This window comes from Camponotus vicinus, unplaced genomic scaffold, assembly GCF_025532165.1.
Source record: "Camponotus vicinus isolate PSW18456_S1 unplaced genomic scaffold, iyCamVici1.0 SCAF_1, whole genome shotgun sequence".
NCBI classification, from domain to species: domain Eukaryota; kingdom Metazoa; phylum Arthropoda; class Insecta; order Hymenoptera; family Formicidae; genus Camponotus; species Camponotus vicinus.
This window is the reverse complement of record NW_028141945.1, coordinates 33,120,737-33,136,689: the sequence shown is the minus strand read 5'-3', so window position 1 is coordinate 33,136,689 and position 15,953 is coordinate 33,120,737. Positions and strand designations below refer to the sequence as shown.

The window sequence follows — 15,953 nt, the reverse complement described above, 5'->3', positions numbered from 1 at the left end:
TTCATTCATCTACTTAGAATGCTAAGCAATTTTTCTCTCGACTATCTCAATTTTATCTTTTAATAAATAAAAATTATAAAATATTCTTATAAAAAATATAACAAAAATTGAAAGAAACTCAAAATATATATTTATAATTTATAAATGTATTTGATGCGCATCGAATGGACCTTGTTCATTGAAATGAGAAACATTGTATTTGCTTTTCACATTCTGACACACTCTATCTTGTAAGAGTTGTTGAATCTTATGTCTGATATATCTCTTTCAAGTTGTACGCAAGGTAACGGCATAATCAACTGTTCTGTCGACGAAATGCGTATCGAAACGCGGTCGCGATGATCTTCTGAAAACCGGTACAGAGTCCTAAGAAGAAACTACAAATGCAATTTCAAGCATACTCTCGTCGGGCAAGGGTTAACAGCGGTTAACGGGCGGATCTTTTCATTATGGAAATAGCGATGCGTTCTCATGTTTCTTCGTCACTTGAATGTAGTCGGTAGATGCTACCGGTTCTATCATACCTGACAGGGGTTCCCAAACTTGCTAAATTAATCGAATACCTGAAAATCTCATTGTGTTAATAATGAATTCTTGTAATAAAATAGAATTGACGAGTTTTATGTGCATATTTATATTTATATCAAAGATTCTTTATTAAATTGCCATTTATTTTTAAAAAATTAAAATTTTATCCTTCTGGCTTTTTCGGATATGAAAAATATGTTAATAAATTATTTTTTAATAATATTTTAACGTAACATTATTTTTCGAAAAATCAATCTGTAAAAGTCTATTTTTTATTTATTTTTTGTTCTAATCTCGGTCACGAAAGTTATCTGATTTGTGTTATCTGGAAACCTCTGGTTTACAACGAACATATATCGGTGGCGTCCCTAATTCGCACATTGGTAATTTGCGACCACAGCGTGCTTCCGCATTTGATATCCGGCTAATCCGTACGCGATCTCGTCTGGATAAGCGGATATACTATAGGGGGAGTTTGGATTATCTTGGTGTTCTTCTCGACCGCGAGATTCGCGCGTAGAAACTATGCGTGCCCCGGATATATTTAGCTTTCATGGAATGCGACGTGTCCATCTTTTGTAAGATGGACGCGCTTCCAAAAGCGAGGAATGCACAAGTCTGTCTGAATACTTGAATTTCGCAGAAACTCTTACGTAACTATCTACAGCTCTTAATTGAACAATTTTTCATACGAAAAAATATTCGGCATTATTTTCAAAATATTCATGAATCAATTAAACACGAGAGTATACTTTTAGCGAATTCGATTACCGAAAGAAATCTTTTCATCGCCGAGAAGATGAGAATGGTTGGAAACTTATTTCAAAAAATTTATCCACCATCGCCTCGCGTTGTATGTTTCGGATCCACGTCCGGGGACACGCGTTCAAGGATTTCGGTGCGGGGATAATTACACCGGGGGTCCTGAAGATGCAATAAATTTGCCAGTGCCCCACGTCCGCGTATAACCTGTGGAATTCGCTGGGAGACGTCTTGTCCTCCGCTTTCTTTATTTTTGCCATTCGAGCCTCCTCTTCTCTCTAATCATTTTTTTTTCTTCTCTCTTCTCGTCCTCCTCCTCTCGAGATCTGCAAACCCGTAATTTGCCCGTTTAATCCCGCCGCGATTCCAACAAGCCCAACCAGCTTCTTGGTGCTCCGTTAGTGCCTGTCTGCTTTCGTGTCAAACATCGGATTCACCCTTCGGGAATACTAGCTGATTTCTTAGAACCCCAATCTGCGGTTTAACCTCAGCAGAATAAAAGGATAACTACTTTGAAACAATCCCGTGGACGACAGCGCGTGTTCAAACATAGGATAGACTCAGAAAATTCAAGTTTTCTAATTTGCCCGTAAATTAGTTATCGTATTTAAATATGTTGAAATATTATAATTTACGAGTTATGTCATAACATTATTATTGCCGATAGAATATGATATATTTTGACATTCGAATTATGTATTCCTTCTGCGAATATAAATCATAAGAAAATAGGTAATTATATCTTTTACATTCGCACGTTGCAATCATTTGATCACTAATTTATCAATATAAGTACAGATATGTATATTGATCGATATTTTTATTTTTTCATCATGAAGAAAACAGAATCTTAATGCCGGCATCATACCGTTTTGAGGATGAAACAGGTTTCGCAATACAGGTTTTATAATTTAACGAAATTAGTAGGCTGTATGTACATAATTTGCGAACCGCGAAGACATGTTATTAAGTCGTTATAGTTCGCAGCTTTCGGCAGCGAGCGAGAATGCGGATTTTACTTTATGTGAATTTATGTAGTATTGTTCGTTTCCTCGCCATAATTCACGCGGTCTCGCTCGAGCGATTCCGCGAATTGAAAAAGTCTTCGTTGATTAGATTTTGTCAGAGGTTGTCGGCGAGATTAGGCCGAGAGGGAAAGAGAGAGGGAGCAGAGAGAAATTAAGGTTGAGCTGTAACGCTTCGCTTGCGTTATCGCCCGCGGTTGTGGGATGGGAATCAGAGAGAAATGCGCATAAATCGATGACGGTTTCGTTTGTTCGCTGTCATGCGGCAAGACATCCGTCTGCGAGGCGCTAGGTCGAATCCATAAATCGATTAATCGAAGCTTTGGCCAATCTCGGTAACCCCGCGAGGATAGTCTCGAGATTACAATACGCTCGCGAGAACATCGGATCGCGTTTAATCTGCTCCTTGAATCTTTAGCTGAGATCTTAACGAGCCAGAGTTTGCGAGTTTTGCGAGAGTTTTATCTTTAAATCCAAGTTTCACTCTGACAAGATTGAAACTTAGGATAGAAAGTGTGCGTTCCTCCGTTGAATTTTATATTCCCTAACTGATTACATAATTGAAATTATTCAAGCATAAATTGTGATTCGACTATAAATCTATTATAAAAGTGCGATTACGTTTTTTATTTCAAGTTTGAAAGAAGTGCTTCTTATCGGGAAAACAATTTTTTCATATGATCATGACGTTTATATTGCATTTAATTATTTCATTTTTAATTATTGAAGCATACTGATGCTCATAATTTATATACGTCTTTTGTAAATATAGCGCAGTTCTTTTCGAGTTAATTATGTTTTATTTTATATTCGACTTTATGCAATGAAGTTTTTTTATTATTAATCGCTTGACATAAGCTGAGGTCGATTTTTTGATTTTCTGCTATATACATATCACGTTCAGCTCCGCGCTTCTTATCGGGAGAATAACTTTTTCATATGATCAAGACGTTTATATTGCATTTAATTATTTAATATTTAATTGTTGAAGTTACATATTGATGCTCATAATTTATATACGTCTTTTGTAAATATAGAGCAGTTCTTTTCGAGTTAATTATGTTTTATTTTATATTCGACTTTATGCAATGACGTTTTTTTTATTATTAATCGCTTGACATAAGCCGAGGTCGATTTAAATTTGATTCTCTGCTATATACATATCACGTTCAGCTCCGCGCTTCTTATCGAGAAAACAATTTTTTTACATGATTATGACGTTTATATTGCATTTAATTATTTAATATTTAATTATTGAAGCTACATATTGATGCTCATAATTTATATACGTCTTTTGTAAATATAGCGCAGTTCTTTCGAGTTAATTACGTTTTATTTTATATTCGACTTTATGCAATGCAGTTTTTTTTATTATTAATCACTTGACATAAGCCGAGGTCGATTTAAATTTGATTTTCTGCTATATACATATCACGTTCAGCTTCGCGCTTCTTATCGGGAAAACAATTTTTTCATATGATCATGACGTTTATATTGCATTTAATTATTTAATATTTAATTATTGAAGCTACATATTGATGCTCATAATTTATATACGTCTTTTGTAAATATAGCGCAGTTCTTTCGAGTTAATTACGTTTTATTTTATATTCGACTTTATGCAATGCAATTTTTTTTATTATTAATCACTTGACATAAGCCGAGGTCGATTTAAATTTGATTTTCTGCTATATACATATCACGTTCAGCTTCGCGCTTCTTATCGGGAAAACAATTTTTTCATATGATCATGACGTTTATATTGCATTTAATTATTTAATATTTAATTATTGAAGCTACATATTGATGCTCATAATTTATATACGTCTTTTGTAAATATAGCGCAGTTCTTTCGAGTTAATTACGTTTTATTTTATATTCGACTTTATGCAATGCAATTTTTTTTATTATTAATCGCTTGACATGAGCCGAGGTCGATTTAAATTTGATTCTCTGCTATATATACATATTACGTTGAGCTCCGCGAAACAAGGTACACTCCGCGGTCGGTAACCACGATGGTCGGAGAAATCGATGTCCTTCCCACGAGCTCGTGCCAACGTCATCGCGACGACGCGGCGTCGTCGACGTTGCGTCGTTCGATGTAGCGTCTCAAGGTCCTCGCGGGGCCACCCGCGTTGCTCTCGGCAACACCATCTTCTGGTTCGCCCCGCCAACTGCAACAGTGCGGCGCGTGAAAACCGGGGGAGAACCACCCGGCGCGTCACATCTATCGACCGCGAACCGTCGGCGCCGCGCAGCGTCGCGACGCCAGCCAGCCAACCAGCCAGCCAGCCAGCCAGCCAGCCAGCCAGGCAACCGGGGGTTCACTGCGCTCCACCTTTCGAGCAAGAACGGAGTTGGTGTGTCCGGGGGAAAAAATCTCGATCAGTCGTCGTCCAGAGGTTTTTCTTTTTCGGCTGACGTCCTTCATCTTTATCGATATCCTCGCGTAATCCTTCAACGATATGTGGTGTTGTAAGCGACTAGATGCTTCCGATTGGCCAGTCACGACCATCGTCCGAGGTAACGTTTCCTGTCTGCACGTTGTGCCGCTGCCGCCTCTCTTACGCTCTGGGATGCCAGCCGAGGTTGTTCTCGAGGTTTCTTCTTATTTCTCCCTCTCTCTTTCCTTCCGTCACGAACGCTTCTTCAGCTTTCTTCAGCCGTTCCGCTCCTTCGCTGCTTCCTTGCCGCACCGTGAGAGACTCAACGGAAAGAAAGAGAGAGAGTTCGCGTACTTGTGCAAACGGACGGAAGAAGATGAAGGTCGGATAGTGTCCACGCGAAACGAGCCACCAGGCCGTAGACCCTGCTCGAATTTTGGCGAGATGTCGGATTGTGATTGTGATGAGCGCCAACATTCCTGTCGAAGTATTTTCTTTCTTGGGTGACCCAGTTTTACCAATCTATCTTAAATTTGCGTCAACGATCGTTAGGTCGTTGATCTATAAATGTTTGATAAACGAATAACGTATCAGATGAAAGGGGAGGGGGAGGGAGGGAAGAAATAATATTTCTAAGTCCCTTTGAAAGATGCGATATGTCTTGAAAGTGCAAAATTACTTTTAAGTATTTTTGTGCTATAATAGATCAATATTTTGTTTGAACTAATTAAGCTAACAGTTTCCATCAGTGACATAGATTCTCACGTTTGCACGTCATTTGAAGGATTACAAAGGATATTTTTAGTTTTTTCGCTGAACACTATCTTCTGCATCGCATTGCTGCTTTTCCTACGAGTCAAGGTCTGATACTGCGAAATGGATTTGTCCCAGAAATTGTTGAATAGCTGACGAAGATCTTCACATACTGACTGTGATATTATTCCTGACCATTGTTTTAGACAGGATCTAACTATATGCTTGAGTTCAGCTACACGCTTTTGGCTTTTTATGTATTTTATCGCACCCTCTATTTTATAATCAAATAAAAAAATTGTAATTATTACAAGATTCATCAGCTACAGCTTATTTACAAAATATTCGTATCGACTTTAAGTATACAAATTCCTTGATGAATATAGTGACGAGAATGGAGTATTGATTATCTCTTATCACCTCAAGGCTTTTCGATCGCCATAACAGGCATGCTAAATTTAGCGTCAACAATCTCACCGCATCATTTATGAAAATAAATCGCCCATAACGTGGATATTGCTCGCTCGTGATATAATACAACTTTGTTCGATCTATTCGGAAGCCGTATATCCGTAATCGTTCTCTTAATCGTATTTGAATTCACATTCGGATAATTTATTCGATTTGATTCCACTTGTGATGTAACGTACAGCGATTATCTCTGCTGCGATTACTATTGCTGTAACATGGATAACGTGTGGAGTAGTCGAGATTCAGTAGTTTTTCTGAAAATAGAAATCCAACGAGCTATAATTGCCGGTTGCTTCAGTCGAAGCAAAGATTAAGACTGATTACAGCGATTAAAAATCAAAGGAATCGGTTTGTTGGGTATATTTCGCATATTTATGCTTTCATTAGCCTTGATAATCTAATGGATTAGAAAATAAGGATAATTTCCTTTAATCTTAAATCTAAAAGGACAGATGGATTTTTATAGCCTGCAGTTAATCTTTATGATATCTTGACCAAATCATTTTTTATACTTACGATTTCTTTGATTTTAAAGTCCACAAATTTATCTATATAATCATTTAAAATTTTTTAATTTTCCCCCGTGTAACTCCTTTAAAAGAAATGAAATATATTTTTTATACATACAATTTTTAAGTATATAATTTTTATAAATAGTAACGTCTAGAATTATGTCAAAAATGAATTTATAATCGATGTCTTATTTTTCTCTCTGAAACTTGTCTTTTTTGTCGTGAATATTTGTTTTAGAATTAACATAATGATCGAGTCAACAAGTAAAATTACATTAACGGATGTCGTTAAATCAATATTGACTACAATCATCGGATTTGGATCCGCGGAACATCTGGGACACATTCTTCGTCGACTGCGGAGAAACACAGTTTCATGCACATGGAACTCTCTTCTTGTTTCGCAATACTTATATTAAGCCTTCGTGTAAAAGCTGAATCATTCGAATATGCAGCACACGTTTGTTCTGCGCATGTGCAGTTTATACGCAACATCATATATCGAAAAATATATTAATTGTATTATCGAATCTCTTTTTATAATTATTTTAAAATTGCAATTTGAATCTAGAGGATTATTATTTATTGCAATATTAGAAAAATTATATAACATTATGTCATTCAATTTCCATTTATCCATCGCGCTGTGCGCGATCGATAGGAAGATTAGCGCGAATAAATCCTCTCATTGATTCGCGCAAAAGGGAGACAAGCGGCAAAAATAACGACTTCCGTTCTGCGTCAGTAAAAGTATTTGGCACGGGCGTGACGTCACGTCCGCCGTCTAAAGGCGTCGAGTTTGCGAGTTATTTTTGTCCGTGTCGACAAGGCTCTTATTTGCTCAAAAAACTACTTTGTTATAGCGTAATATATCTGATTTATAACACGGCATAATTTGTAAAGAAGATAACATTTATGCATATTTTTATTTTTTTATTCATGACACATGATGTTTTCCTTCTATATATTTTCTTAGTAAATCAATATGACAATGTAGGAAAGTAATTTTTTTAGATTTTTATTTTTTTGATATCATATAACTTTAGATATTTTTACAAATTCCATTCTTCTCCGAGAGAAATTATTTGAATAATTAATTATATTTTCCACGTTCAATAATTAAAGTTTAAACAGGTCGCGTTAAAGTTCGCGTTTCCAGATCGTGATATGGAAGTTTCGTAGGATTTCATTGAAGAATCGTGACTCGCTACCACTGCAACGAAACGCCGTCACCATGCTTACGTGATCTATGGCGAAATCGCTATCGCGTACTAGATATCATTGCCTACGTGTACCAGCAATAGCTCTTTGATTCTGCAAGAGAGAGATTCTTACTCAGATACGCATTCGTATCTATTATGCGTATCTATTTTCGAGATTTATCACGCAATTGAAATAAAAAGCCAATTGAGATCTCTATAAATGATGATTCGAAAATAAATTCGACGAAAAAAATGAATAGTAACGGTATCTCGATATCATTATAACATCCTATAATATTTTTATTATTTATTTCAGTGCGTACATATTTTATCAGATATCATTCTAATATATAATATTCTTATTTGTGTCAGTTGTGTAGAGTCAGCTGTTTGAGTATATTTATCAGTCGAATAATTTATAGGAGATGTGAACATAAGAAGCAAGGAGAATTTGTAATTAGTTATAATTAAACTGATATCGCATTATTAGCAAGTGCGACTTTTCTCGTCCCTCCGAAACTTTCAAAAGTCAAGTATCATCATCTCATTTGATTGCATAGCGGTGAAAACCTAACCACCTCCGCGACGGAGATGAAAACCTGCTATTCCGGATAATTCTATTCGTTTATTATACGTTCCCGGATTAAACGCAAGCATTAAGCATCGCTCGAGTATCTAGATTTCTCTCGCTCTTATATCCGTCAACCCACAGCGAAATTAATGCGACGCTTCGAGCGATCTGGAACGAATTCTGCCGTTATGTTACCTCGTCGGTGGTTTCGTTCAGCAAAACGAAATCGGAAAAGTCGTTTTGTACATTTCTCGTCCCACATAGACTCTAAGCAGATTCACTACAGTTGCATTCGCAAATCTACGACTGTGTTCCGCAGAAAGCTGTCCAATTGCCGTTGACCCTCCTTTCAAAACCGCTAATTAATCTCAATTGGAAACTGTCATGCGTTCGTTTAATTACACGGCAATCAAGGAACTCTCTGAAATTCTCAATTTATTTTTACCACAATTTGACAAATTATTCGATATGGATTTAAATCGGTTTGACGAAAGTTATCAGATTTTTTTCGCGGATGACATCTTAAAACTGTTTTTAATATCAATATATTTTACAGACAAGTACAAATCATTGTCAATGTTTATTCTACAGCGAATGTCATTCGCTGTAGAAAAATCGATTTAAAATTCATCAAAAAGAAAAGGAAAATATGGCAGAAGTAGGACACGTGTAATCCTGATTTGAAAGCCTCGAGCGACATAATAATAGTACGCGAATAATAATCGCATAAGACATAGACAGATTGTGGCATTTCTCGTGGACCATCGCGAGCTGCATCGAGGAATCATCGATTATCGAGCAGCTTCGGGCATGGCGCATGTTTGATCGAGAGATTGATGGTACTCAGAAGTCATCGTTTATTATCGGTTAATGCGATCAAATTCGAAACGATGATTGCTAATCGGCGCATCGCGAATCGACTTAACCGACAGAAAACACAGCCTATCTCGCGGTAGCGAGTTTCGTAATCTCGCGCGGCGAATTCTCGGAGTGAAGTAATTATAGTGCTTAACAAGCAATTCATCAAGTCGCCACTTGCCGACATTGGGTACCAATGAGCTCTCTTTCTCTGAACTGCATATCGGATTGTCTCGAAATGAAATATTTACAAGGAGAGAGACAGTAATACATGGGATGCTCGACAAGTAATATATTAAAGAATTTGGAATGTAAAGAGCATTTAAAAAAATTAAATTTTTAATTTTTTACGCGAATTAAATTATTTTACTATTACTCTATCACTAGCAGCCCAGAAATATTTTCATTCTTCATAATAACCATAAGATGAATTATTCCTTACAAAATTTTTAACATTTGAAAAGTCAAACAAAATCATTGACACGATTATGAAAGATTAAAAAGGAGGAAATAAAAACGAAAAACGTCAATATCATTGAAAACATAACGGTCAGCGATAATAATATTACGAAATCACCGTAAAAACATCGAAAAACTGCAAGAATCATAAAATCATAGACACTATTGCAGCGATTAAAAAAATTTTTGTTCATAAATCTCTCGTGGCTCTTACTTGAATGTCCCAATTAACAGTTGTCTTTATCTCAGATTCACGATTGGACTTAAAAAGGAATGTTGCGAGACAAGATTAGCCATCGTCTTTATTATACATGTAATTGCACCGTTAATTGCGCACAAATCTTGACCGGTTCATGATTAGAAAAGTAATAATCGATCGCTCTTTCCTCTTGCTAATGCAATCGGATCTTTTTTCCATTTATTTTCCTTATTTTTCGTTATAATTGACTCGACTTATACATGTCGATTAGAAATATATCGCGTTCAATATTAATGCATTATTAATATAAAGCTTTTGGAATCGTTCTCTATGTGATTTATCACGCGCACAATTGGATGCGTGCATTATTGATAAAGTTATCGACAGGAAATTGTATTCGTAATTAATACTCTTAATAGCATCTTTTTGATCGAAATTCTAAATATTGATATGAAATTCGGAAGATATACAGACGATTTGTTATAGATAAACTTGGCAGCTGTAATAATATTTGATCGTGAATTAAAAACGTGTTAGATGCTACGAAAAAATTTCTGAAACGATCAAGGATCAACTACATGTATCTACACGCAAACTACGCCAATATATCAATCGTAGATCGATTTACTATTCGCGCAGAGAATCGATCGGTAATTATATTATGCAAATGTCACGAAACTGAGAATGTCAATTAAGCGCATTCACTCAAGCCGCTCGTTCCGCATAATCAGCTTCATAATAGAGCAACGGTATTGCAGTTAATTAGCTGACAACGAGAGATTGGCATAACGACGGTGTCACGCTCCTGAAAATAGTTCAAGAGAATCGTTCTAGAGAGTATTGCAGAATGGCTTCGAGGAAAACTGAATTTCAGTTTCCCAATATTCTCTTTCAACATAATAAATGAGGTTTTAGGAGCCTAATTAAATTTCAGCCATAGAAGTTAATACATATATAATGTTGGTTAATAGTCATTAATAATCCAATACCACATTACTAACAAAAAACTGAAATAATATATTTTTAATGATTATTAAAATATTACAGGAATTCGATAGATGTATTTCTAGACTTTGATTTCGCGATTCGACGCGTTTGTTTGTCAACTTTTCTTAGAGGAAAGGTCACTTCGTGGCCGATTAGGATCACGTTCTCCTCGTGCAAGGCGGCTTTATAACCGTTAATTACCGCATTGCATTCACATTTCTCTCTCTTTCGCTCTATCACCGTTCGCCATTTATTTGCATCTCGCATTACCATTCCTTTCCCATAATTAGGCCTCTAAATTGGGCCGGAGTATCATTAAATTATTTGCTTAGGGTTACTAGTGTCAAAGTTGAGTAACTATGGGGATTCGTAACGAACAAATTTATGTTGATAATACTAATAATTTTAAATAATTAACATTTTTACAAATCACTTTATCTCCATATTATCTTTTCATAACAGTTTCATAGTCACAAGATAATTTTCCGAAAAGTTATTTAACTTTTTCCAATCGCTCGCATCTAGTCGGAATTAAATTCATACTAATCAACATATATTTTGTGTCTGTAAATTTGGTGACACATTAATACATCAGAATGCAGTGACTCTATAACAATTGATAAAAAATTCGAGAATTTAAAAAGAAACTAATTAATACAATTTAAGATATCACATTATAGATAAATAGTCGATCAATTTACGAAGTTAAAATTAATTTAAAAGTTAATTAATAAAATAAATTTCTACATAAAATTGTCTTTTTCGATTACTTCTTCGATTACTTATTTTTTTCTAATCGAGGAACGTTAATTATTTATAAAATTATTGGTGTTATTAACACAAGGTCGATGATTTCAAACGTGCCAATGTCTTTGTGTAAATTATATTTGTAGAGTGAACGAAAGAGCGAGACGAAAAATCCAAGGTGCTCGAACTCGCGAATCTGTAGAATGTTAGACGCCAATCGCGTCTCTGCCAGGTCGAAGGTTCTAATTTTATACGGGTTACTTATAGGACGGATTAAACATTCGCTACGAAATTATAATCAAGAGACAAGTGTTATAATATAGTTGTTAACATCCTCGTTTTTCATGTGCATTTGATCGATCCAATTTATTTAAATCCATAGCTTACAATTAGATCTACAATTATCGCAATTACTGATGATCGCTGCACGTGTGGCATTCAGTATTTATTTATTATATAATATTTTTCAAGATTTTTTCGCGTGGTCGTAGGATTAGAATAATAAACTAAAAGAATGCGAATCGCGCGCCACATGCAGAGGCAAGTCTAATTTTACAAACGAGATGGGTCGATTCTCAGCGATACCAGTCGACGAGGAGGTAGCGCTCTAAATGTGTCTTTTGGAGAACCGCGTGCGCCGCATTTTTCGAGCGCGTCTCGTTCACCTCGAGTCATTACCACTGAAGGCAACATGCTCACGGTTCTCTACTACGGTTTCTCGACCACGACGTCTGGCGAGAGGAACTCGAAAACCGATGTCTGTATGTTCTCGATGTCGACCATCGAGATTACAGGTTCCTGCAGTCGGCGAATGCAGCGCATTCTGCTCCGGAAAGTGTTCGGAGTTCGGAGGCGAGATGGATGTTCGATAATATCATGGCTCGTTAAAAAAATCTAACAATAAATATAAAAGTCAATAATTTAATAAATATAATTTATAATCTTTTTTATAATCAATTTCTGTCGATTTTATCAAATGATATTTTAGTTGGAATGAAAATGTTGTTCTACAATAATTTTAAAATAAATGGCAAAATTTTATTCTATTAAATTGCCCTTTGGTAAAGTTTACATATTAATAGTATAAATATTAAGGATTTATTTTGTCAGAAATTTCTAAAGTAATTACAAAAATTACAAGTATCTTATGCAAAATAAAATCTTCTATAAACAAAAATAATTTTTTTTTTAAACTCGAATGAAGGATGTTAAAAAAAATTTGCAGTACTTGTAATATCAAATTTTTTTAAAATACGCTAAAACATACATATAAAGTACTATCTAAACTTGTATGTATGTGTACTTACAACAAACAAAACTTTAAAAATAATTTAAACTCTGCTAAAAGATTAAAAAATAGCTTAAATACAAAGATAAATATGAGATGGATGCAACTATTTAGCCAGTATTAATATTATCAATTTAGATGATTAGTAAAAAAATTTTTTCTCTTGCAAGTAGCAATAAATGATTTATTGATGTCTCGCATATTCAAAGATCGATTAAATCAAAACTGGGTAAATTTTATTATCATAAGCGACACGTTTTTTTATTGATTGAAAAAACAGTGAGTGGCATATTCTGCGTTTAATTTTTTACGCTTTTCCAGTCGGCTCGCTATCGACGCGTGTCGGCAACTATTTAATTAAATTTCCCTAACGGAATGTAATTGAACGTTGACCACTGTTTATTACTATGTTATCGGAAATGTGCGTTCCTTATATGCAATGTCCCCTCCCTTTCTCTTTTTTTCGTTACATTCCAATAGTTCTGTTACAACTCTGCAAACAACTTTCGAAGTGATGGAAAATCGACTTGAAGAAAATCTGAAATAAAGTCGAAAACCAAACTTGAGAGATGAAAAGATAAAAAATTTTTTATGTAGGAGTAAATGACTTTTTATTTAACGATCTGGACAATACAAAAGGCGCAGGCAGACTGACTTCAGTGCGTGGGCATCTAATACATATATTAAGATGATAAACATTCTAGTTTTATATAATAAATTAGCATAATTAAAATTCATCGCATACATTACAGGGCGAATCTCATATAAGTTAACGAGATATTAGTCACAGTTTTTTACTTCTTTAACTATGGGGAAGTTTTTTATTCATTTTACTAAAAAAATATTTATATTTTATTGTTCTTAGTCGTCTGTTTCACAAATATGTAATTTTTTGTTACAGGTGAGTCACATATTGCTTGATAAAACTGCACTGACAGCAACATTTCGAATTGAGAACTTGTAATTTCATCTTTTGCCTGCGGAGCTGTTTATGTATCGCTGAAAATGGCTAATCGAAATTCAGGTAATACTTGTTGCATTTTTTGATAACGTGAGAATCGGGTAGAATTTTATCTTGAAACATAAGATATTGAAATTAAAAAATCAGACAATTCTCTCTCTTAGATGTTATTTCAATTTAATAGTACAAGTATCGCTAGTTTTTTCGATTTATTACATGGAAAAAATATTCTAAAAATAAAAAATATTTATCTTATTTAAGATTAATTTCATTGTTTAAACGACGATTAGCATTTAGATGATGTAGAATAATTTTTCATTTAGCGAAAAGTCGCATTTGGCAAAAGCTCTGATTGCGAGAAGACACGAGTAACGATTGAATTCTGAAAATAGATTTGGCCCGATTCTCTCGCAAAATCGCAAAAATCTCTCCGCAATTTCATCACGTTCTTTTCATCTTATGTATAGAAAATAATGCAAGAAATTGAGAAGAAAGTATAATACATTTAAAAATTACAAACAGAAGTATATAGAGAACAGTTTTCGAAAGCAAATATTCCTTTTCATTATTTTTATTTTTTATTTTTGATCACCGGATTTGGTGCAAAAATACTTTAAGCAGTTTTGCATAAAATTTCAATTATTTTGTAGAAAATTTCTTGGCTCTGTTAATAACTTTTACCTGCGTTTATAAAAATACACAGCCAATTATCGCGGTTATTATTATCGGTCGCGGTTTTATTGCGAAAATGAATTATTAATTAACACGATGACAGTGATATATTTGCACTTTCATCCTGAAAGAAAGTTTCAGAATAGTATATTAAGGCCCGCTGTGCTATACTCTAATCTTTAAATGTATCCTGTTGCCAGTTGGCAACGATTGCATCGATGTTCCAATTTGAGACTTAAGATCATACCGGTTGATAGTAACGCTCCATTTTTTTTGGAGTGAAACGAGAAAGTTTTATTCTACAAATAAAGTAAATTTTTTTAACTGAAATATGAAATATCTCACATGAAATATTCATTTTTCGAATATAAATTGGATATTGAAAACCATAATTAAACTTTACATGTATGCATAAGTATAATATTAATGGAATGTAGCTATTTTAGTGAGAATAATAAAATATACAAATATTTACGCGTTATATGAGAAATTGCGACGTGATGGGATCTGTCGGAAATTAATCAAGTCAGTAAAATTAAGCGGATATTGTCGTATAATATGATCGGTAGATATGACGCAACGGATATCGATGATACAAGCGTTTAATTATTATCAGAGGCGAAGCGAGAAATGTACCAATCAAACTGTTAATTGTCTTTATTCTCGCTGAATTAAGAGCAATTAAGGTCGGTTCGCGAAGTGATAACGCGGCATGTATTCTTCCAGAATTAAAAATACCTTTCTTAATTGTGTGTCATGACCACATTTCTTCCACGATATTATTTATTTATTGTTTGAAAAATTATTGCAGGGCTTTATCTTGTGATATTTTTTTTTTATTTTATTAGCATGTTTCAATTATCTCAAAAATGTACTGTTATACTGGATATTTTTATCTGCGAAATAAATATTGCTGTATAGATTAATGATGTATTAAATGAGGCTAAGTAGTAAAAATGAACAGTTAAGTCTCATTATATTTTCGAAGTTTCACGAAATGACACTACTTTCAACGTTTCTATGAAATTTTACAATAATAACTGCGATACGCTTTATTATTGCGAAGAAACAACTCGCATTTTTATTGCAAAATTGCGGTTAATCACGTGAGAAAGCAAAAAAGAGGTCAATTTGTCCAGTAGAAGGAACTCGTCGTTGGTACCGTTAAAATAGCATAGACTTTCCTTATACGTATCATCCACTACTGTCATGCTTGCTAGCTATTTGTACTTGTCGCATGTAATTGGAAGCTTTTTTAACGCATGCTTCATACATTCTATTACAGCCTTCAAGGCCAGAGATTTAAGTGACACGTGATTCTTCTTCCGTTTCTTTGCACGCATTAAATCATTAAATTAGTTTTAAATATTTAAAACCATATTTTTAATCTTTTTCTGGAATTTCTGTCAACAAAAATAATAATCTATAATAAATTTTAATTACACGTGTTTCTAAAAAACGCGGAACCAAATGATGAGCTTATTCTTTTCATTTTTTTTTATTATAATTTCTCCCGTATTTTAATTACGAGATTTCTGTTAGCACTATCTAATATCTATACTTGTTAACAT

General features: G+C 34.4%; 1 protein-coding gene across 24 annotated transcripts in view; it reads left to right on the top strand.

Moving 5' to 3' along the window:
* Window positions 1-15,953, top strand: part of LOC145961902 (uncharacterized) — a 150,720-nt gene that overhangs the window by 26,415 nt on the left and 108,352 nt on the right. For 3 of the 24 annotated variants that reach the window (XM_083082850.1, XM_083082816.1, XM_083082759.1), the window contains exon 1: window positions 4,769-4,841. The exons of 18 other annotated variants lie outside the window; for them this stretch is intronic. In XM_083082850.1, the coding sequence (XP_082938976.1) occupies window positions 4,784-4,841 (58 nt within the window). In that variant the 5' untranslated portion in view covers window positions 4,769-4,783. Of the gene's footprint in view, window positions 1-4,768; window positions 4,842-13,739; window positions 13,774-15,953 lie in introns of those variants that run through there. 3 more of the 24 variants (XM_083082878.1, XM_083082842.1, XM_083082812.1) reach the window with 1 other exon arrangement.